This window comes from Muscardinus avellanarius (genome assembly GCF_963383645.1).
Source record: "Muscardinus avellanarius genome assembly, chromosome: 6".
NCBI lineage: Eukaryota > Metazoa > Chordata > Mammalia > Rodentia > Gliridae > Muscardinus > Muscardinus avellanarius.
Genome location: NC_137791.1, coordinates 1,092,452 through 1,115,075, shown reverse-complemented (window position 1 = coordinate 1,115,075; position 22,624 = coordinate 1,092,452). Strand labels below are relative to the sequence as shown.

At 46.2% G+C, this 22,624-nt stretch overlaps 1 protein-coding gene across 2 annotated transcripts in view; it reads left to right on the top strand.

Annotated features, from left to right (window-relative positions):
* The window catches only part of PRDM5 (PR/SET domain 5), a gene marked incomplete at both ends in the record, with an annotated part of 119,816 nt that overhangs the window by 78,804 nt on the left and 18,388 nt on the right, over nt 1–22,624 (top strand). The window contains 3 exons of one of the 2 annotated variants that reach the window (XM_080697311.1): nt 2,366–2,526; nt 5,627–5,720; nt 16,112–16,197. In XM_080697311.1, coding sequence (XP_080553437.1) covers nt 2,366–2,526; nt 5,627–5,720; nt 16,112–16,197 — 341 coding nt within the window. The remainder of the gene's footprint in view (nt 1–2,365; nt 2,527–5,626; nt 5,721–16,111; nt 16,198–22,624) is intronic. The other variant, XM_080697312.1, reaches the window with a different exon arrangement.

The following is a 22,624-nucleotide window of genomic DNA, read 5'->3' as shown; positions in this document are numbered from 1 at the left end:
ACCATCTTGCTTAAGAGCAGTAACTGCCGTGAGACGAACGGGTTTCAGCGTGGGAGCATGAGGCAAGCAAGACTCATTCATCCCATGTTAAAATTTATATGCGGAAATCTGGTCTGATGCCCAGGATAGTTTTCTTTACAAAAATGAAGTTGTATTTCTTTTTAATAGCAAGCAATTTGTATCAGAAAGAACCTAACACCTTTAACTTCAGTGTCTGGCTGTCCCAGCTTGAGAGATGGGTTGAAGTGACTGTGTAGACCCTGTGCGTTGTGGACATTCTGAGCATCCGTCAGAGGCATCAGGAACCTGAGTGTTGGTCTCTGGCCAGCCTTCTCACCCTTCCTGAGCTTCTGGAAGGAAGACCAGTGAGTTAGATGGGTGGGAAAGCCAGGAATGGCAGAGTAGAGAGGACAACACAATACGTATGGCCTTAGAAGCTGACATCTGCATTCTGCCTGGAAGTACAACAGCTTGCCGTAATTACCTTGGAAATCATTGCTGTCTCCTAGTGCACTGGAAGCCTGAGCAAGCAGATTTTTGGCTTGCTTCTGGGTGTCAAGAGGGGAGAACTGTGATAAAGCTAAGAGACAGAAATCTGATAAAATGGGAAAAATCCCATATCAGAATATGAAAATTCTGATTTATTCAAGACAAAGACATCTAAGATTACTATACGAAAGAAGGTCAGCACTTCTTTGGTATTTGATATAACTGATGACATTTTTGTACAGGGACCAACAATTTGGCTCATTCGATAGTTTAATGAAGATGCTTTGGTAGAGCCATCTTGAATGTCTTATTTATTTTTAAAAATCTTTTTCAAGCTAGGCGTGGTGGTGCACACTTGCAATCCCATCATTTGGGAGGCTGAGACAGGAGGATTGTGGTTCAAGGAGCCTCAGCTACTTAGTGAGGCTCTTTGCCACTCAGTAAGACCCTGTTTCAAAATAAAGAATAAAAATATAGGGCTGGATGTGTAGTTCAAAAGTAGAATGCTCCTGGGTTCCATTCTAGTACCACAAAAAAAATCTTTTTCAGCATCTGAATCAACTTAATATTATTAGCATTAATACTTACAGTCCTGTATCAACTGATATTTTCTCATTTCTCATAAACAAATCCTAAACATAAAGATTATGTAGTTTATAAGAATAGTGTCCTACAACAAAAACATACAAGTTAACAGGTCAACCAATCTCTGTTTAGATCATGTGAGGGTTGGATTTTGCCTTGTTTTAAGCATCAAATATCTGCAGGACTTTAAAAGATTTTAACTTGCTCGAATTCTATTTGAAAAGACAAGGGAAGATAATTTTTTTCTTGTTTTGTTTTTTCTTAATTTTAGTCTGTCCTTCCTTCCTTCCTTCCTTCCTTCCTTCCTTCCTTCCTTCCTTCAATTTAGAATGAAGAAATCCTGGAATCGCCCCATTTCTAAATTTGGTGCTTGTTCTAAGGGAAGGTAGTTAGATAAGCCTTCTGTATTGTACCTTGTAGTCAATATGAAATACGAATTGAAGCTAACGTTACTGCTCTCTAAAACAGGGAAATAGTCACATGCTCATCTCTCTGGTTCCCGTAACCACGTAGCCGTGTACCACCTGTGTCTTACAATGCCCTGTTATACAACGGTGTTTTCTAACTATGCACTTTCATTGCTGAAGTTATATTTAGAGTGGACCACCAAAAGTTAAGAATGTGTGTTGGGAAGAGCTACAAAGACAGCATCCTAGGAAAGCTTAAAAGCATGGTCAGATCCCTAAACACATTTTCTGGAGTTGCTTTGTTCCAGGTCTAGGCTGGATGATAGACGCAAAAACTCTCGCAGTGCCCAGTGGCTCTGGGTGAAGCCAGCGTAGCTAGCATTCTCTTTTCCCCTGCTCCAGACTGCTCCTACGGGTCAGGGAAACTGTGTCACAAATCTGACTGGGAGTTTCTGAGGTTGTGCTGAGGAAGGGCGGGAGCCAGAGCCTCTCCCTCCAGAACGGGACGGCTGGGACTTTCCTCCCCATCTCCTGGAGGCCAGAGGCCCAGTTGGGAGGGCCCCATGGCATGTCACTTTGCTGGACCGAGGCGTTGTCCAGCCCTGGTCCCTGCTTTGTAAATAAGTACTTTAAAACAAGAGCACAGTGCCTTCAGGGGGGACTAATTGAGTCTCCTCGTTTTTTGCATTGAGGAGACCTCTGGTCACGCAGTGTGTTACTAACTATGGAACTGGGATTGGTTGCAGAAAAAAAAAAGGAAAAAAAAGAAAATGTGCTTTTATGGTACTGATGGGCTGTCAGGACAATGAAGGCGCGCGTGGCGAGGGGAGTGCCTGGGTCCTGCTGCCGTGTCCCACGTTTCTGTCATTGGACTTGTTTTGAAGGTGAGAGGACATTCAAGTGTCCCCACTGCGAGGCCACCTTCAAAAGGAAGGACACGCTGAATGTCCACATCCAGGTGGTGCACGAGCGACACAAGAAGTACAGGTGTGAGCTGTGTAACAAGGCGTTCGTCACGCCCTCCGTGCTCCGAAGCCACAAGAAGGTAGGTGGAGGCCGCCCTGGGCGGGGCCTTGGGGCCCTAGGAACAGGCGCTCATAGGGTGACTGTTGTGGTGGGTTCATATTAATTCATCAAGATATTTGCTCAAATAAAAAATGCACGATTGCATTAGCTCTTGAGAAAATATCTTTGTTCTCCACTTTTCAGAATAGATTTTTCCCCACAAAGAATATCAGTTACATTAGATGTAGATTCCCCATAACCCTTAGCTATGCTGATGAGTATGTCAGGCAGGATATTCACCGAGCAGGAGCTTACCAATTTTTATTAACTGTAGGTTTTGTCTTTAAAAAGCCATCAATAGTGCCTCAATGATGTTATCCTTTATAGTGAATTCAGATGTTCTTGGGAGGTGATCGGTGGGCCTTCCAGGATCTTCGTATCTGGAGAGTACAGGGAAGATTCTGGAGCAGAATGGGGACTCGATACATGTTTGCTCAACTCACAGTAGATGGAATTCTAGCTTATAGGTCATTTGGAGGTGACTTTTTTGCATTATGGTAATTGAATTAGTAGCGACTCAAGCAAATCACCATTTTGTTGTTATTGTTGTTTTGTTTTATTTTTGCGGTACTGAGGATGAAACCCAGGGGCATTCTACTTCCAAGCTATACCCCCAACCCTACTTTTTATTCTTTATTTTGAAATAGGGTCTCACTGAGCATAGCTGAGGCTGTCTGCGAACCGCGATCCTCCTATCTCAGCCTCCCAAATGCTGGGATTACAAGTGTGCATCAACACGCCCGGCTACCAATTTGACTATTTGTTGAATATGTGCATTTAAATATAGTTTTGAGGTAGTGACCTCACGTTGCAGCTGATGCATTATAGACTGAGAGAGGATACGGCTCTCAGGCAGAGGGTGCTCCTGGACAGGCATGGGGCTGAGAGCCCCACCCAGCAGAGCCTCGCCTCTCAAAGGGACCGAGCCAAGCACCTTTTCTCTCCTGTATGTTTCAAGCTGGGAAAGAATAATATTGTCTTCCTCCCAGCATCTCTAAATAGAGCAGCCTTTCAAGCTTTGGGCCACATTACTTTTTGCATGTGTTTAACAAATGTTTTGGTTTCAGGAACTGAAGGGAGGCAAGTTGTCAAGTGATATCTGCGTCAGCCCTGATGGGCCGCCATGAGCGTGTTTTCCAAGTGCAATACCTTCTTTGTCTCACATGTTTGTCCAGCACTGTCCCTACAGTGAGCTGTTTTTAGCCTTTCTTGTCCATATCTAAGGTAGTTTAAGTTTGGACTTTCAATGTCTTTTAAAACCAGACAGCCAGATTCTGTGCTTAATAATAAGATATAATTTTAATTAAACAAAAGGAGTATTTTAGTTAATTTTACTGATATAGGCTTTCTTGATAGAGACTTTATGCCCTTTAGTTTGAAACGTCTACCACAGACACATACTTAGGTCACATAAGTGAACAAAGAAATATTTACATAAAGCAAAAGTCCAGTGGATCCCATGGAGACATGAGGAGTCGGTTGGGAATCACCTGTGTGGAATCATCCAGCCTTGTAATAATGGACATGTACTATTTATAAACGCTCTCACTCTAACCAAGAAAGAATTGCCCAGCTCCCATGTCATAGGATGAGAAGATGGCCTCTTACGTGCTCAAAGGTTGTTCTTCTCACTTTTAGTGGGCAGGCCGAGGGAGCGAGCTTTCCTGAGCTGTAAAGATGCAGAACTCTTCTGTAGACGAGCTTGTAGTGCAAATATAAGACTCAGCGTCTGCCAAGTGCAAAATAAGGACATGTTTGCTCTAGTGCCAGGGTAACAGTGGGTTGGACTACGCTTCTCCAACTTGAATATAGGACGCATTCTGTCAAGGGGAAAAATCTAAAAGACCAAATGAAGATATTTTAGTGTGTACAAATAGGATTGTACACACTCAAATATAGATTATTACACACCCATGGAAATTGGTGGACTAAATGCCAATAAGGTTATGGGGATTATTAAAGTTCACAGTGAGTGACTGTGGGAGGTGAAAGTGTTTTGGAGCCAGCGGTGTGTGCAGGGTGACAGCCATCCATCCACTCGTCTGTCGGCATCCACTGGGTCCCAGCCAGCTCTTCCCTGCTGACAGCAGCCCCTCCTACATCCTTCCTATCCTATTTTTGATAGTCCAGGCGATTCAGATAACATACTTGCCAGTAGTTTGTCCAATAACCAATGCACACACAGGTCCTGGGAGTTCTGTTCTGTGATGCTTTTATTACTTTTAGGTCATTATTAGACCTAAATTAAACAAGGACTGTCAGCCTTGTCTCACAAGGAAATCTGCAGAGACTTGAAGTTGCCCCCCTCTCCTGTCCTTGACCTTCTCCTAAGTTTGAGCAGCACTGGGCTGGACAGCGCTGACCTCTTTTATTAGAATGGTCTGCTTTGCTGTAGCACGGTCTCCTGACGAGATGTGAGGAGAGGCACACATTTTAGACCACGCCAGCCACCCCTTCCCCTTGGGCAGCCACTGCTTTCCTGAACTCCCCGACACCTATCGACACTCGGTTCGCGACCCTCTTCTCCCTTTCGCAGTTGGGTCCCCTGGTGTCTGGATTGCAGGTCTGTCGAGGGAGTAAAGGCTGCTTCAGATTGACTGCTCAGTTAACACCTGCTGCTTTCAAAGGTCGAATTGGATTTATACTCCTTTCTGCTTTGCCGCCAAATCAGTCCAGACAAGCATCACATAAGCAACAAGTGGCTTGATTGAGAATAATTCTGTCCTCGAGAATTAAGTACGCCCGAAGCGTGTGAAAAATGTTTCGAGGGAAGTGTTGCTGGTGGCATCGACAGCGGCTGTAGCTCCATTCGGATTATGTGGTTTCGCTCACGAAGACTGGTCTTCGAGTTAATCACTTTTAGATGGGAGCCCTGTGAAGGCTTAAAAAATTGCTTTTTTTAAAAATTATAGCCAATGCACAACTAGCCATGATAACTTGTCTAAAATCTTGTTGTGATATCAAGACGTTTTAACGAAGCCTAATCCCCGAAAAATGGATTTACTGTTGTCAGAGGCACCTAGTCACCCTGACCCAATTCTTTATACTTATCCTTGGCCTCTTTATTCCTTTCCACATAGACACATACAGGGGAAAAGGAGAAGGTCTGCCCTTACTGTGGCCAGAAGTTTGCCAGCAGCGGGACCCTGCGCGTTCACATCCGGAGCCACACAGGTATGGTTAGCACCCTCCGGGACCACACGTCCGCGCTCCCAGAGGAACTGCTGCTGACGACGCAGTAAAGCAGCTCCTTACCCCTCAGCAACTCTGAATAATTCCATTCCCCAAGCTGAGTAAAATACCTGGACTGGAAATAATTTGTTTAACGTTTGGCTGTATTCTGTGATTTGCCCGATATAGGAGTCTAACAATGGAATAGCGAATGAGAGTTTCACTATTTTTTCTTTAAGAAATCTTTTCTTAATTGGTGCATTGTAACCATACATCACGATGCAGGTCAGGGCGATGGAGGCACACACACAGCACCCACTGAGCCCCCCAAGCCCCCCACTACCCTCTCCCTCTCACCTTCCGAGCTCAGCACAGTGACTGGCTTTGATGAGTCGGTGGGCATCATGTTCACTGAGGTGCTTCCCTCTTCCAATCCTTCTCCCTCCTCTGGTCTCCCTCCAGTACATCCCCTCCCTCACCCCACTAAGGCTTCTCCTCTGTCTGTGTCCCAATTTCTCCCCAGCTTCCACATTCCACCTACTTGACTGACTCATCTCACTCAGCATAACATGTTTTTGTTCTTCTTTATGGCTGAGTAGAATTCTACTGTGTGTATTATCCTACAGTTTTATAATCCACTCATCTGTTGATGGACATCTTGGCTGGTTCCGTAGTTTGGCAATTCTAAATCTCACAGCTCTAAACACAGATATACCTGTGCTCCTTTTCATAGAAGGCTGGAGGCTTCCTCCTCCGCCCCTTCCCCTTACTGGTACCAAGAATGGCCCCGTCAAATTTAAAAAGTCCTGGGAATGCCTTAGAGTGCTTAGGTCGCATTGATTGCAAGCAAGACATATTCTAAAATCCAAAGAATATTTATCAGTGGTTTGATGATTCCGTGTGTGCCTCAAACTGTGCCCAAACGTGTGCAGGTTTTGGCCTATTAACGTGGCTTCAGATCAGGGTAACAGACTGCCTAAAAGCTGACGGGAAAGCTGAGCCAGAGCGGCTGAGGTGCGCATTCCAAGAAGCAAGTGGCCCTGGGGGACAGGGAGGCCAAGGCACAGAGAACCTACAGTCAGCTCTGTAGACAGACAACAGTGTGTGTGTGTGTGTGTGTGTGTGTGTGTGTGTGTGTGTGTGTGTGTCCACGCAGGTAACTGCATGGCCTTGTTTGCGGATGTAGTTACTTACCTGAGACTGGGTTTTTCTGTTCCTGTCCCTGCCCTACACTTCCAGTCTTCTCTCTGATTGCCATGGCTGCCTGGTAGCGTGGCTGGTGGCTCTGTAGGCTCCAGGTGTCTGAGGGCCTGCGACACCAAAGGCCTGGCCATGGCCGCATCTGGATGCACTGCGTCCTGGCACAGGTTTCGCCTCCCGTGTGGACATCTGGTTCTTCCTTCTAGATGGCTCGCTTTTCTCTCCCCCAGATGAGGAGTGGCTGTTGCCTTCCCAAGCTACCGCCTGCTCTGGCCACAGGGCTTCTGCGGCCATTTTGCTGCTCAGACACCAGGGTTCCTCATTATTTAGAGTTTGTTTCTCTTCCTTGGTTTATATTTTTTTGCTACACAATCTTGTAAATTTACTTGGTGCTTGCCTGGTGCCAAATTGAGAAGCATAGGCGAAGGGCTGTGGCCACGCTTCAGGAGGTCCTCGCTGTGGGTGATTAGGGAAAACGTAGGACCGTGGATGAAGATACAGCTGATCAGAGGCGCTGCTTGATAAGGAGGCCCCGGCCTCTGCTGTGGCGGGAAACATGCCCGTCATTGTAAGGCTGGGTCTGGGTGTTAAGGCGCCAGCTGATGCGCGCAAGCTTGCCGTCCCCAGCTCTGCTTTGGGGTAGGAACTGTTTGTTGCTGATGGTTTTCCATGTTATGACTGTAAATAGGGGAACATCAAAGCTTTTCAAACTTGTGCGTATTTGTAGTTGTATTTCAGAACTTTAAAATTTTAAAATTGTTTGCAGAGAGCAAAAGAATGTTCTCCTAGCAAGACATTTATTGACATTTGAAATCGTTTAGCAGTGGCTCCGGGCACTGTGAGTCACCAGGAGCTCAGAGACCTGGCCCTAGCCGTCCGTCCTGCGCGCGGCTCAGGTCTAGGGCGTCTCCACTGCGCCCTCCACGTGGGAGCCCGCCTTGCCTCTGGGCCAGCATCCGGCTTTGGGGACAGCTGACTGGAATTCAGAACCGAGCCCCACCTCTGACCCGCTGCGACTAATTGAGAAAATTTCTCAGCCTCTCTGAACCCCAGTTGGCCATGGAGCAGGGGTCTGTGGGTGCGGCCCCCTGAGATCTGGCTGGAGGAAGCGTGTGCGTGTCCTAAGAGAAGAGATAAAGCAGCCTGGGCAGGCCGCAGCACCAGTGCAATAGTGAAGGCGGTCCCAGACCTGAATCCGCCCTTAACTGAGGATAATGTCGTTTTTCACGTAATATCTAGAAAAATCTATAAAACTCACTTTGAGCACTGACATTCAAGAACTCAGGAAGAAACGCTAACCTGTCCGTCTGAGGGCGGCCAGCAGAGGTGGCGCCGGCCTGGGCTGTGCTCTTCCTCAGGCCTGCCGCCTCACCTCTCCGTGGGTGGATGTCGGGTAGGACAGATCACAGTTGTTACGTGGCTTGAGACCTAGCTTACCACGGATGCACGGCTTAGACAAAGATGCCGCGTGCCTGCGCTGGATGCTGGCTTTCCCTCCGGCGTACGGCTTCTCCTCCTGTCGAGTTCGGAGGCTCCCACGGTTTATTATGTGCAAATCCTCTTCTCAGTTACTTTCTCTTTCCGCGGTACTGTGGGACGAGCCCAGGAGCATTCTACCTCTGAGCTACATCCCCAGCTCTATTTTCTATTCTTTTTAATTCTTTTTGGTGGTACTGGGGGTGGAACCCAGGGGCTTTTACCTCCAGGCTAACTCCCAGACCTATTTTATATCTTATTTGGAAACAGAGTTTCACTGAGTTTCTCTCTGTGAGACTCACTAAGTAGCTGAGGCTGGCTTTGAACCTGTGCGATCCTCCTGTCTCAGCCTCCCAAGCACAAGGATTATAAGCATGCGCCACCATGCCCGGCTTTATGCTTTATTTTGAAACAGGGTCTCACTGAGTTGCAGAGGGCCTCACTAAGTAGCGGAGGCTGTCCATAAACCGCGATCCTCTGGTCTCAGCCTAACGAATGCTGGGATGACAAGTGTGCGCCACCACGCCCGGCTTTCTTCTGTTATTTTATACTTATCTGTTTCCATGACTAGGTCTGTACGTGGTCCACAGAGAACTAAACTAAGGCCTACACTTTTTCTCATATACCGAACCACGGGCATTCTTTTCATTTCTGACTCTTTCTTACATACTCTTCTCTGTACACATAACACTTTTGCTTTTATGCTGAACTTAACCACAGAATCACACACATCCCCTTCATAACATTGGGTGATATTGTGCATGCAGCTTGTTACCCGTGGGCTGAGAACGTAGCTCCAGATAAGAGAAACTCTCCCACCGGAGTGAGCTATAACTTGCTACTTCATATCAGATTCATAGCCAGAGGTGGCTCTGGAGTCAGAACACAGGCTCCAAATCCCCCGTTACATGAACTTCAAGTTCCTTTAGCCTCTCCAAACTTTTATTTATGTATATTTTTTTATTTACTTATAGTACTGATGATAAAACCCAGGGGCCTTCTACCTCCAAGCTACACCCCCAGCCCTTTTTTATATTTTATTTGGAAACAGGGTCTCTCTAAGTTGCAGACAGCCTCACCAAACTGCAGAGGCTGGCTTTGAACCTGCGATCCTCCTGTCTCAGCCTCCCAAGTACTGGGATTATGAGCGTGCGCTACCACGCCCGGTTCTTTTCAAACTTTAGTTTGCTGTGGTCCCAAGTCCACAGAGCTATTTTGGGAACAAATGCAGGTGCGTTTAAGGAACAGTGCAGGCGCCCAGCCCAGGGTGAGCGTGGTACTCGTGAGTTGCCGCTACAGCTCTGGGGATGTGCTCTGTCCTGGGTCTGTCCTTTGCTCGCGGGCCCCTCACCCACATGCACCTGCCCCAGTCTGAGCCTCTGCTTCCCGTGTCCTGGTGCTGATGGTTTTCTAGGCTTCCTCACAGAGCAGCATGACCGTGACTGCCGAGGACAGATGGGGCTTGCAGGCTCCCGCGGCTGAGTGCAGAGCCAGATGCGGCAGACCGGCTGCGGGTCCATTCGCTGTGGTCCTGAGCGAAGCCCAGGTTCAGCGTGGTGTCTGGGGCAGCGCTGTAATCCAGCAGCAGTTCCTATGCTAGCAGGACAGAGATGGTGCCCTGTGGCCCGCTGAAATGGCTGAGTTCTTCCCGAGTTCATGACTGACTGGGTGAGGGACATGGGGGTTCACTCAGCAAGGAAGCCACAGACTGAGGCCCGAGTTACATCAGTGCATAAATCATGACAGGCATCTGAGGACCTGCTTGAGGGGTTTTCTAGCTCCGGGCCAGAAGGTTAATTACTTGCCTGGAGCTCCAACCAGCTTTTCGTGTTGACAGACACCGGCTGCGCTGGCCCCGCTGGCCCAGGCTTGCTCCATGCTGTCGTTGGAATGTAATAATAAATCACTGGCTTCGGACATAATTCAGTATATTTTTTTGGTAAATACTTGTGATCAGCTTAGAAATAAAGGGATTGGTGTATCCCAGTTGACTTGGATTTTAACCAGTGTTTGCTTTCTTCTCTAATAGTATATTTTCTAAAGGGATGAATTCATTGTTTATAGAATGTGTAACATTATAAAACAGGAACTACAGACAATTCTAAGTGATTATAGAACAAGGACGACATTATTAATACACATAGAAGAAGCAGTTAACTAATTATAAACGCAGATAAGATTCCAGCGTGCTCTTCATGTTTCTGTAGGCGTCCGCTGACTCCACGGGTCAGAGGGAGCTCACTCTGTGGTATCTGCTTTCTAGGTTGCTCATGACCAGCCTTAGGACAAATCAAAGGTTCTCCTACCTGCAAATAATCAAGACTGCCAAAGAATCAAAACCCCCTGTGCAGGCGCCTAGCGTCTGGCTGCTAAATCACTCCACGACTACCGTTCAGATACTGCTCACCAAAACCAGGTCAGACGGAAGGTCTGGTCAAAGTCCCCAAGGTGGAAGGCTGCTGGGTTATAGAATGAGTGGTTTTCCCCTCGAGATCTCCTCTCTAAGAACAAAGCCCAGTCAGTAGCTAAGGACTCTCCTCCCTACTATAAACTGTCCCCGCATCTGAGCAGTGCAGAACATCATGGTGGAAGTCCTTCCAGGTGAGAGCCTTTGGAACTCCGGTGGCGCTGTGGCTCCTGTCCTGGTCTTTGTGGCTCTCCCCGGGCTTCTTCCCGCTCCGGCGGCCACGCTCTCGCGGAGGCTCCCACCTCCCATCAGACATCGGCAGTCACAGGGTCATTACGTACGTGGTTGACCAAAGTCTGTGTCCCAACAGGGGGCCTTTTACTTTGTCTTCCTACTAATTATAGTTTTAAAATATTCATTAACTCCTGTCCTTGTTGTTCTCCATCACACATGCCACTTTTCATCACCGTATGCAGTGTCGGTTTTGCCCTTAGTCAATGTCATTCTTGATTATTTCCGACTGAAAGGTCAGTAATCCCGTGGCATTTTTTTCTTTCTTCTTTTCAGTGAACCTTTTTCTTTCTCCTCTTCAACGAACCTCGCTCACTTAGTTTGACACGAGAGGGAGGGATGCTGTGACTATAAGAGTCTTTTGAAAAGCAGGAAGCATCTCTTGAAAAGGGTCCATCTGGTTTGATTCAGGGGCACAATGACTTTGAAAAGTGACGTTCCTCTTATTTTATCTTTACCTTTACCTCCCACTTTCTTGCCCTTGTAAACTCTCCGAGCCGTTAAAATACAGTGAGTATCCTTGTACAGACGCAAGGAGCAAATGTCAGGCCTGGGATTTTACTGTCTTTCTTTCAAAGATGGCGTCCTGAGGTTTAGCTTCTTTGGGTGCAGTGAGACCCCTCCGGGCTCCATTAACAGGAGCGTTCTAGAGGAAGGAGCCGTGGTACAGCAAGGTGAGTGTCTTTCATCGGTCTCCGGCTGAGGGGAAGAGGTATTTCATGCCACAGAAAGGAGCCGAGAACGGACTGGAGGCGCGCCATTGGTCAGGCTAGCGTCTCACCTCTTTCTGGGGCACACTGCTCATTATTAGGTTCCCAGTGCTGGAGGGACAAAAGAGTGCATTGGAAACGGGATTGGGCGGTCCTTCCAAAATAATCACTTTCCAATTTCCATTTAGAGTTGCTTAACTCGCTATTTTATCACAGTTTTTCAGTCCACTGAAGTCAAGCAAGCCAGTCCTCTGATATTTTTGGAAAACAAACGCAATATTCTTCTCTAGAATTCCCATGTAACCTATGTCTTAAGGTGCAGCTGTGTGGAAGCACCTCTGTTTTTTCACTAAACTTAATCTCTGAGATTTTTTTTTCACTTGAAATTGTTGCCTTCTTCCAAATTGATTTTTTATATTTTATTTTATTTTATTTTATTTTATTTTATTTTATTTTATGTGAATCATATTGAAAATGGCATACATTCACACAGTGCTTGGTGCCCTCTCCCCAATTTCCCCATTCCGCCCTCCCAACACTGGGTGTCCAGACTGCCCATGCTACATTCACACTTATACACATATTCGAATTTTATTACCAAATTCAAAGTAAGTGGCCTCCATATCTTTAAACATTTGTTTCAATTATCTCAACTCTTTAATTTGGCCTCATTAAAAATAAATGAGTCCGACTTTATTCTGTTTTAAGGAACACTTTTTCTGTGTGTACATTTTTTGTCTTTTCATAGATTTATGAGAGTTCTCTGAAATCTGTGTTGGGTTTTTGAAATACACTTAATGGCAAAATGAAGTTACTAAAGCACTTCTGAAATGATCTAATTTTACTTGGAATCTCTGAAATCTTGTATATGTACATTATATATTAAGCTTTCCTACTCATTTATCAAACATTTGAAAACATGGAGCACATCAACTATACTCTTTCATAAAAACTGTGATAAAATACACGATTCATTTTCTTAGCCATAATCTTAAGGGTTGATCAAAGTCATGATTAAATCTACTCATCCAGTGTGTTTATTAAACAAAACTTTTATTGCTTAGTCTTCTGTTAGAACGGTCAGGTCCTTTTTGCAAATTAAATTTATAATTTCATGGCAGGATATAAAGACTGAAGTAGCTTGATGGATTTTTATTTATTAATATCATGTCATGCGAACATAGATCTTTAGAAAGATTCATATGGAGATGTTGGACATTGAGGGGCTGTGTGCTAATAATAGATGGATATTCAATGATTCTGTGGCTCCAGGGCCCTTTGTCATTAAGTTGCGTGCTAGTCTAAACATTCACAAGTTTTCATAGGAGGCTGTGTTAATATTGCTATGTTATTAATCTTTTAGACCGGTGTAGAGCTCTTCTATTAAAATTCTATTGCGTAGAACAATGCCTATGGCAAGAAAATGGAATCTTGAAGGCACGTATTAAACTAGAATCTGACTCTTCCTCTCGGTTTCAGCTCTACTTGTGGGTGGGTGGTGGCTGAGGTCAGACCTTCCACGCTGGAGACCCAGGTGACCTGCGTGCGGCCAGGCTGGTTGGGGCGAGGGCCTCGCTGTGGCCCCCAGGTGTGCCTGCTCGGACCACGGCTTCCTTTGGAAGGCTTTGTCCAGAACCTTCCTCCCTCGCACGGCCAAATGCTTTCAGGCTACTTCTGTCTTGGGTGTGCTCACACTCAGAATATGGAGACACTTATTTCAAGCCCAGTAAGCTAGAAACTTAAAGGTGAAGAGTTTGTTTCTTTGAAGTGCTTTTGAGTGATGCGTGGAGGAGCTGCATTCATTCCATATTTTGCTTTGCCCAATGACTTCAGCCGAGGGTCTTCACCCACCTGCTACCCAGCCCAGAGGGCTTTCTTTTCCTCCTTTCTTTCTTCCTTGCTTCTTTCTTCCTTGCTTCTTTCTTTCTCTTTCTTTCTTTCTTTCTTTCTTTCTTTCTTTCTTTCTTTCTTTCTTTCTTCTTTTCTTTTCTTTTCTTTTCTTTCTTTTTTTGTGGTCCTGGGGATGAAATCCAGGGGCATTCTACCTCTGAGCTACACCCCCAGCCTTATTTTTTATTCTTTATTTTGAAACAGGGTCTCACTGAGTTGCAGAGGGCCTCACTAAGTAGCTGAGGCTGTCCGCGAATCGTGATCCTCCAGTCTCAGCGCCTCCCAAATGCTGGGATTACAAGTGTGCGCCACCACGCCCAGGCCCAGGGGTCTTTTTTAAACTTACTTTTTTTGTTGTTTTGTCTTCTTACTATAACTTAATCTTGGTATAACTTAATTTCCACCTGCATTTCCAAATCCCAGGGCAATAACTAGAAGATATTAAGTGCTAAAAAAATCTATTAAAATAATGAATAAATTAACTTCATTGAGTATCCACTTTGCAGCCCTTTAAAATAAACTTAAAATTGAGCTTTTATAGTTACCATGTTTCTTGATGTATTCAAAGGGAAAAAAGAGGTTTTCATTCTATTTGGTGTCAGAATATAAAGACAAAAGGACTGATATAAATATAAAGGCAAAGGACTGATAGCTTTTTATAGTTAAATAAAAAACATTTAGCTGCTAAGCCCACGTCAGTGTTATTTACAGTGCTCATTAAACCTGAGTCTCGGTAGCTAAATCTCGTAGTGGAGTATTTCCCTTTTGAAGCATGCATGTTTTCTCTTTTCTGTTTTTACTGGTGCATTGTGGCCTCAGAACATCACGGAGATCATGTGGAGCGTGGCACGCCTTCACACAGCGCTTGTGTGTTTTCAAGGTGCCGCTCGCTGTGGCCTCCGTATTTGGTCTCTTGCGGAGCCTGCCCTAAAGCAGGGGCGCATTCCCGACCGTCTTCTGCTTTCTCCTAATGAATGTTGATAACTGAAGAGAGCCTGAGTCTCCTCACTGCAAGGATCTGGGGACTGTCACCTGCCATCGTGAGAGGCGGGCTCTGTCATTAACTCCAGAAAGCCTAGCCCAGTTCACACCGAGGCCTGGCCGTATCTTGACTTCTGTGGCCACGTTGGGGTCAGGAGTGGTTCAGACTTTGGTTCCCCCCTTGGACTGTGTCATGTTGAGCAAATGCCGAATCCTTCCCGTGCCTCCGCCTGGCAGGAGCTGCCGTCTCAAGAGCAGCGGCCGAGGCCAGCAAAAGGCGAGCTTGTGGCTGGCTGAGCCCCGGCCCCGTTGCTGCCTGGTGAGGGTGTCCTCTGGGTGACACAGGGAGCCCAAGCTGAATCCGGGGGCCCAGGGAGGAAGGAGGAGTGGCTCTGTCGGGTGGGGCCTGGCTCAGAGGGGAGGGACAGATGGACGGACAGAGGCTGTGTGCACTCAAGACAGATCTTTTGTCTTCTTTTATGATACTTTATCTTGGTGCCCTTTGAATGTAGCTGGACTCCAGCATCCTGCTATGTTTTTTCATTGTTCTATGAAAAGTAAGTTAGTGATTTTGAGTTACTGTCTATTCCACGTCCTCAGGCTTCAACAGGCTGCGCCTTCAAATTCGGCTTGGAGTTAAAATTGTGTCACCGTTCCGTTATTTCACGGTAGTTTCTTTTCTTAACATGACGTTATGTGTCTGCTTGTCTTAAGCATCCTGGTTATTTTCTAAATAACAACGTCTAGGTGAGAGGCCTGTGTCGGACTGCGTGGGTCACTTGTCACGTCGCTTAAATGTCAGTCATTCTGTGGAACATATTCCAGTTTTACGGAATTACTTTGAAGCTCATATCCCTGAGATGAATCTGCTTACAGGAAACCTTTATAAACCAACTAAAACTTATCCATGAACTAGTGAAGGAGACTCCTGTAATGTATACGACAGCAACAGCACAATTTGATTCTTAGGAAAACTTCTTAACAACATCTTTGTGTGTGTGTGTGTGCGGTACTGGAGATGGAACCCAGGGGCATTCTACCTCCAAGGTACACCCCCAGCCCTATTTTTTAGTCTTTTCATTTTGAAACAGGGCCTCACAAAGTTGCAGAGGGCCTCACTAAGTAGCTGAGACTGGCCGCAAACCCGGATTCTCCTGCCTCAGCCTCCCGGATGCTGGGATGACAAGTGTGCGCCACCGCGCCCGGCTGAAAGCATCTTAAAGTTAGGGGAATGGGGCTGAGGTAACAGGAAGACTCTGCCAGGCCTCCTGCTGGCGGGCGCTGGTCTCTGAGGCCAGGAGGTGCCCTGGGTACCCTACCCCAGGTGGAGGGGAGGCCAAGGCCTGTCTTCCAAGCTGTGCTGAACCTTCGTGACACGCGGTACACGCAGCACACTCTGCTCGTGTGTCCCCCTGACGTGGCGCCTCCTTTGTCTGCAGGCGAGCGTCCCTATCAGTGCCCTTACTGCGAGAAAGGATTCAGCAAAAACGACGGACTGAAGATGCACATTCGAACGCACACCAGGGTAAGGTTATGTTCGTTAGCCTTGATCACAACAGCGTATTTACTTTAAAAGGAGTACATTTAACTTCACATGGTTAAAGACATGATGCATCTGGAATTGTTTTGTATATATGGTAGACGTTTGAAGATAATATTTTAAAGGGCAAATCAATGAAATAACCCATGTCCCTCAAAGGCTCTGATTTTTTTTGAATTATGCATCAGTTTCAGGAGTTATAAATGACACACTGCCGGTTAAGTAGATTTTAACGTCTTAATACCAGAACATGAGCAAGCTTTGTCTTACAGACTATTTGCCAGTGATGGGAACCTTTTGAGCAGAGGCACGTCTGTCCACACTGACCACCAAGTATTTCTTAAGCAAGAATATTTGCAAGAAAGACTTTACGGATAATTTAGATCACAGAGAGAGTGGGAGTCATGGGGCAGCTGCGTATTTCCTGCGGTGCCCATCGTTGCCCCATGTCAAAACCACCCACTGGCCTTTGTGCTGTTGCTATGGCTTCTCCAGACTCAAGCGTCTGTCTTCCATGAGTCATAAACAATATGTCACATGCCAGATGCGCCACTGGCTCCCGGGGCAGCTTCAGGGACGATTAGACACTGACTCTGGACTGGAATACCATTTGTGGACTTTGCCCTGACACTCTTGGCAGCCTTCGCTTTTACCTAGCTGACCTGCATTCTGGCTTTTTGAAAGTATCATCACTGGGAGTCCGCTTTTCATTACTGTAGTCAAAATACCTGATGTCAGCAACCTAGAGGAGGAAAGATTGATGTTGACTCCGGGGTGCAGAGGTCAGTCCATGATGGCTGCGTCATTGCTTTAGTCCTGAGGTGAGGCAGGACATCATGGCGGACAGGTGTGGTGGATGGAAGCTACTCAGCTCATGGCAGCCAGGAGGCAGAGGGAGACAGACAGACAGACAGACAACTGAGGACAAAATGTAGTCCCCACAGGCACACCCTCAGTGACCTACTTCCTCCAACCATGCCCCAGCTGTGTACAGTCCACCACCTCCCTGCAGTCCCTTCAGCGGTCACTGGGTCAGTCCACAGTTGAGATCAGAACCCGTCACCCAGTCACATCCCAAAGCCCCACCTCTGCACACCACTGCACCGAGGACCACGCCTTCCACACAGGAGCCTCTGAGACAGTCCATATCCGAGCCACAGCATGGCCTTTAAACAGGTAGACAGAATTGCATTGCTATCCAAATGCTAAGTGATAAGCAAGGTAATAAGGTACTATATGGTTTATTATATAGTAATAGGTAACCAGAGCCAGTGTTAACTATTGTACAGTGTTGATGCTAAGTACTATTGTATTTGTATAATGTGTCTGTACTTGTGTGTGTGTGTGTGTGTGTGTGTGTGTGTGTGTGTGTGTTACTGGGGATGGAACCCAGGGGCTATCTACCTCTGAGCTATACCCAGAGTCCAAGTTTATGTTTTAAGTTGAAATGATCTCACAGAGTTGCTGGGGTTGATCTTGAACCTAGGATCCTCCTGTCTCAGCCTCACAAGTACTGGGATTACAAGTATATGCCACATGACTATCTTTGGGTGTTTTAAAGTGATGGACATTTTTTAACAGAGTGTAAAAGTAAACACTTTCTAAATATTCCTAAACATAAGTTAGCTGATGAATCACAGTATCACCATTTACCAATTGAGATATATTGAAAAAATATGCCTCTTAAACATTGTTATAAAAATAATGCCAGGAATTTTGATGGAAATTTATATTTTCCTTAAGAAGACTTGAGAGACCCAGAAATGTGTGGACTCTAGGTTTCTAATCACAGTTATGTACTACTAAATCTGTACATCTGAAGTTGGATGGCAAATTTGCTTAGGTGTCAGTGAAATTTGTATAAATTGCAAATCAAGTTAAATGAAGAGCCTTTCTTGATGTAGTAGGTAATTAAGGCACATGTTGCTGGAGTATACAGTGGTATCTCAGTCCAGGCATATGGCAGCACTTGCTTTTTTTCATTGGTGCATTGGAGTCATGCATCTTAATGGGGTACGAGATGGTGGAGGCACACATGCACACATCACTCATTCAGCACTTCCCCAGTTCCCGCCCCATTTTCTCCTCTCCCTCCTTCTCATGTCTGGCTTAGTGATTGACATTGACATAGGGAATTCACCTCTCCCCTCCCATCGCTCACCTAGGTCGCCTTATTTGCTCATCTATAGTTTCTCCTCCTTTGTCTAGAGTTTCTCCTGTGACCCACTTTCTCCCTAGCTTCTGCATATGAGGGAGAGCATCCGGTTTCTTATTTTTTGTGGCTGGCTAATCTCTCTTGGCACAGTGATGCTTGCTCTGCTCTAGCCGGCGTGGCACTCAGGCCGCTGATGCTCAGGTGGCTGTGTACCTTGGGCCTGCCCCTGGTAATTCTTCGAGTTCATTTGTGATCCTCCTGCCTCTTGCTCTCTTAAGACAGCCGTAGAGATGGAAATCAATGAACACAGTGCCCGCAGGGGATACAGTTAAAACCCATCTTGTTTGGGAAAGTGAACTAGATTACTTGCCCACTGTGGTACTTTATTATCAACAAGAAATCACTTGTTAAATAGTCGCTGTTCCCGGGTAGTTCATTGGCCAAGGCCTCGAGGTTGCGGCCATTGATCTGAAGGCCCTTGCTTAGGTCTGTGGAGACAGGAGAGTTCATTTATCCTGTGAATTCTTATTAAGCCTAGATTGTTAGGACTGTGCTCGGTCCTAGATCTGCACAGGTGAGTATGTGATGCAGAGTCCCTGGAAGTTTCAGGAAATTCCATATGGCTGGATCGTGGAGTGTACAGAGCATGCAAGAAAAAAAGAAAGATTGAATGAAAAGAAAAAGAGGCTTCTAGGGTCAACAGACGACACATGATGAAGACCCCGCACACGGGAGGGAAGTGTTGGGCTGGTGAGATACCCAGAGCGTCGGTGGCCTCAGAACTTGGGGTTTTCAGGTCCTGCTAATTCTTGTTTTGGTTTTGTCTCTGGCCAATTCCTGACCAGGAGCAGCTCCACCCATCAAGTGGCTCTAACACCAAAGAGCCCTCTCGATTCTCCAGTGAATCCTTCAAGAGTGGCCTCTAGACGCCCCTTAGCCTGCAGGTGAATTTTTCGTCCTGTACAGTGATAAGGGCAGATTCAGCAGGACACTCCTGGGCAGACTCTTTAGAGAAGCGGCACCGCCCATTTCCACGGATGCCGCCCTGGCTCGATGTGCAACTCTTCCCCATATGGCTCCAGAGTGAGTTGGAAACCACATGTTCTACTGCTGAGAGGTTCTGTCTGCTATCCCCCTGTGAACAGACAGGAGAGATGTCTGGGGCCGAAGGGAACAGCGTTTTCTTGCCCCTGCCAAGCTCAGGAGCCCCCAAACCAGGGCCATCCTGAGCACCTGTCCACAGCTCACCTAAGCTCTCAGGACTGGTGCTGTGGCTGGGATGCAGTGTTCTCAGCAGGGTGGCCGGAGCGTGCATCACCATCTGAGCAGGAGAGTGAGGAAAACCTAGACAGCTTTGCACTTGAAGGGATCATCCACGGAAAACTTACTGATTTGTTTTGCTGTTATTAGGAGTAATAGGAAGAAAACCAGTTTGCTGTGTTGGGGAGTTGGAAATCCTTATGAAGACATATGAGCTTTCTTGATTATCTAACACAATGTCCTAGAAAATTAAAAGCAAAGGGAATGCTGTGACAGCTTCAATTTAACTTTTGCTTAACCAGGGCTTCAGATCATTGCTGCCATGTAGAGAACTCCTGATGAAAGTGACCTTGTTTGACTCAATGTCGTGTGATTCCAATTGTAGCTCTTAAAGATTTGGGAATGCACGCTTTAGTCTCAGTAGGCCACCTAAGTTGTACTGAGTCAGCTTGCATGTTGTGTTCTGTGTGCTGAAAGAATGGTTAGGGGAATCTGTGCGGCCCTCATGGATTCTGAGGACGGGGAAATCAAGCAGGAGAGGGGCCTGATGGGAGTATCCAGGGGCGTGGTACCTGCTCATAGGAGGAGCCCACACACAGTGTGTTAGGAGGGCGTAAACAGGGGCGGGGTCAGTAGAAACGGAGGAGAGTTTGAAGGAGAAGCACGCTGTAGGCGCCACATGGGTGGAGGAGAAACTGCTGAACAGCTTTCATGTTCTGACAAAGCAACCAGGGAGCCTCCAGAGGCTGATGGGGACCAGCAGGAGAAGCTAGGGAGTACTGGGGGTACAAGCGGGACTTAAACCCCAGTGGAGCCAGGGAGGTGGGCTGGGCGAAGACAGCGGGGGAGGGAGGATCCATGGAGGAATCACTTCCCTGGCATTGCCCGTATGCAAGAACACCAGTGGCAGTGTCAGTACCACGTGTGGTTCAGAAGCGGGGAGAGGGGAGGGCGCCGGGGAGCCCGCCAAGGGCTGGGTGCATGTGGTCACTGGCACTGTGAACTGCATGGTGATGTGACTATATGCACCAGTAAAAGTGAAAATAAACGAATAAATACAAGTGGGAAGAAGTAAGTACAGATGAGTTAATGACAGTGTAGCTAGTTCTAACAGGAAGCTTGCTTTCTTTATGTGAGTTCTTATATATCATCTTGCTTTAAATTTATTTGGTCATGAAATAAAGGGAAACTGAATAATTGTTTAAGCCAGAAAGCAGATAGACCATTTTTTCTTTTTCCCAATACTCCTACTGAACATCGATCACAAACCTTACCAAAAAAAAAAAGAAAGAAAGAAAGAAAAAAAGAAAGTAAGTAAGTAAGTAAGAAAGAGGAATAAATATAAGGCAGCTATTTTTCTGTATTACCTGCCAACCCAAATTTACAAATTCTCTTTTGGTTTCTGTTCCTAAATAAATCCTTTTTAAAGACTTTTGCTCAGGCAAACAGCCTTGTACATCACCTCCTGACCTGTCACTACCTAGCAGGGAGGGCACTTCTCTGACTCACTATTGTTTTTTGTTGTTGCTTTTATGGCACTGGGGATTGAACCTAGGGTCATTCTTCCTCTCAGTTACACACCCCAGCCCTATTTTATTTTTTGTTTTGAAACACAGTCTCACTGAGTTATGGAAGACCTCACTAAAGTTGCAGAGGCTGGCTGAGAACCTGCGACTCTCCTGTTAGGCCTCCCGAGTACGCGGAGTACAAGTGCTACCACGGCCAGCTGGGGCCAATCTTTGAGCAGTGACCTGCAGGGGGCACTGTCTCTCACCTCACAGGACCTCGTAATGTAGTGCTTGCTGGGGGAACCGCAGGGCCCAGGAGACTGCGGGCGCCCCATAGCATCTCATCCAGTTCCTGCTGAACTCCATGAAGCCTCAGAATCCGAATCTATTCCAAGGGCCTGGGTTGCCTGGCCTCAGAGAACCACTTTACCTCCCTGCATGGGAAGCTCGGCGATAATTAATATGGCTGTTTCAAGGTTGTCCCCTGAACCCTCTGGAAGCTGATATGCCAACTAAGTACATGCGTAGAGCAGTTTGCAGATTTACGTAAAATATAGTTCTATAAATATTTAGCATTTGGGGTTGATTTCTGCTTCACCAGCTCTGTATTATCTTTAGACTTAATAATATACTTTAGGATTAAAAGAAAACGATATTCTGCTTGAAATCTATACAGAGAGTTTTTCTTTGTTTTTAAGAAAGGCAATATACAATTAATTTTTAAAAGACATGGGGCCATTATTCTCAGGAAAGTGATACATTTTTTTCTATATAATTTTCTCTCAAAAAAAAAAAGAATCATCTGCACTCTATTCAGAGTTTTAATTACCGGAATATCATGGAATCTTTTTTTAAATCATAAGAATCTTGAAGAACTATTTATATCACGACCCCATTAACAAATTTTAAGAACAACGCTCCACCGAGGTGCACACGTAATTTTCTTTCTTCCTAAAGTGACCTAGTTTTATTTCATAATCTGGGTGCACTTTTTGATTTATAATTACATTATTTATTCAAATGTGATAGTAAACAGAAGAAAGCATGCTTATCGAACACAGAAAATGCCCTGAGTCGTATGTGCTAAGCATTCTACTGAGCAGAATCCTATGACATAGGTGTAGCATCCCGTGTTAACTGAGGAGGCGAGGCCTAGTGAGATGAAGTAGCTTGTCCAGAGCTTCTTCACTGCAAATGACCGGCCCCAAGAGTGGAAACTGGATGCCCTCGTCTCTAGCAACTGTTCTCCACACTGTGCATACAGCCATCAAGGTGTCCTCGAGTGCGGTGCCCGTGCCACCCCAGCCTTTCAGAACGGTGCCAGTGGCCGTGGCAGCATCCCATGGGTGGTCCACCGGCCTGGCACGTGGTCCTCAGGATGCCTGTCATCAGGGCTCTGATGGGGCGTGCCAGGGTCTCTCTGGAGATGCCAGCCTGGGCTCCTACCCCTCACTTGCACTTTGTAAGAAATGTTGTTAGAGCCGGGCGT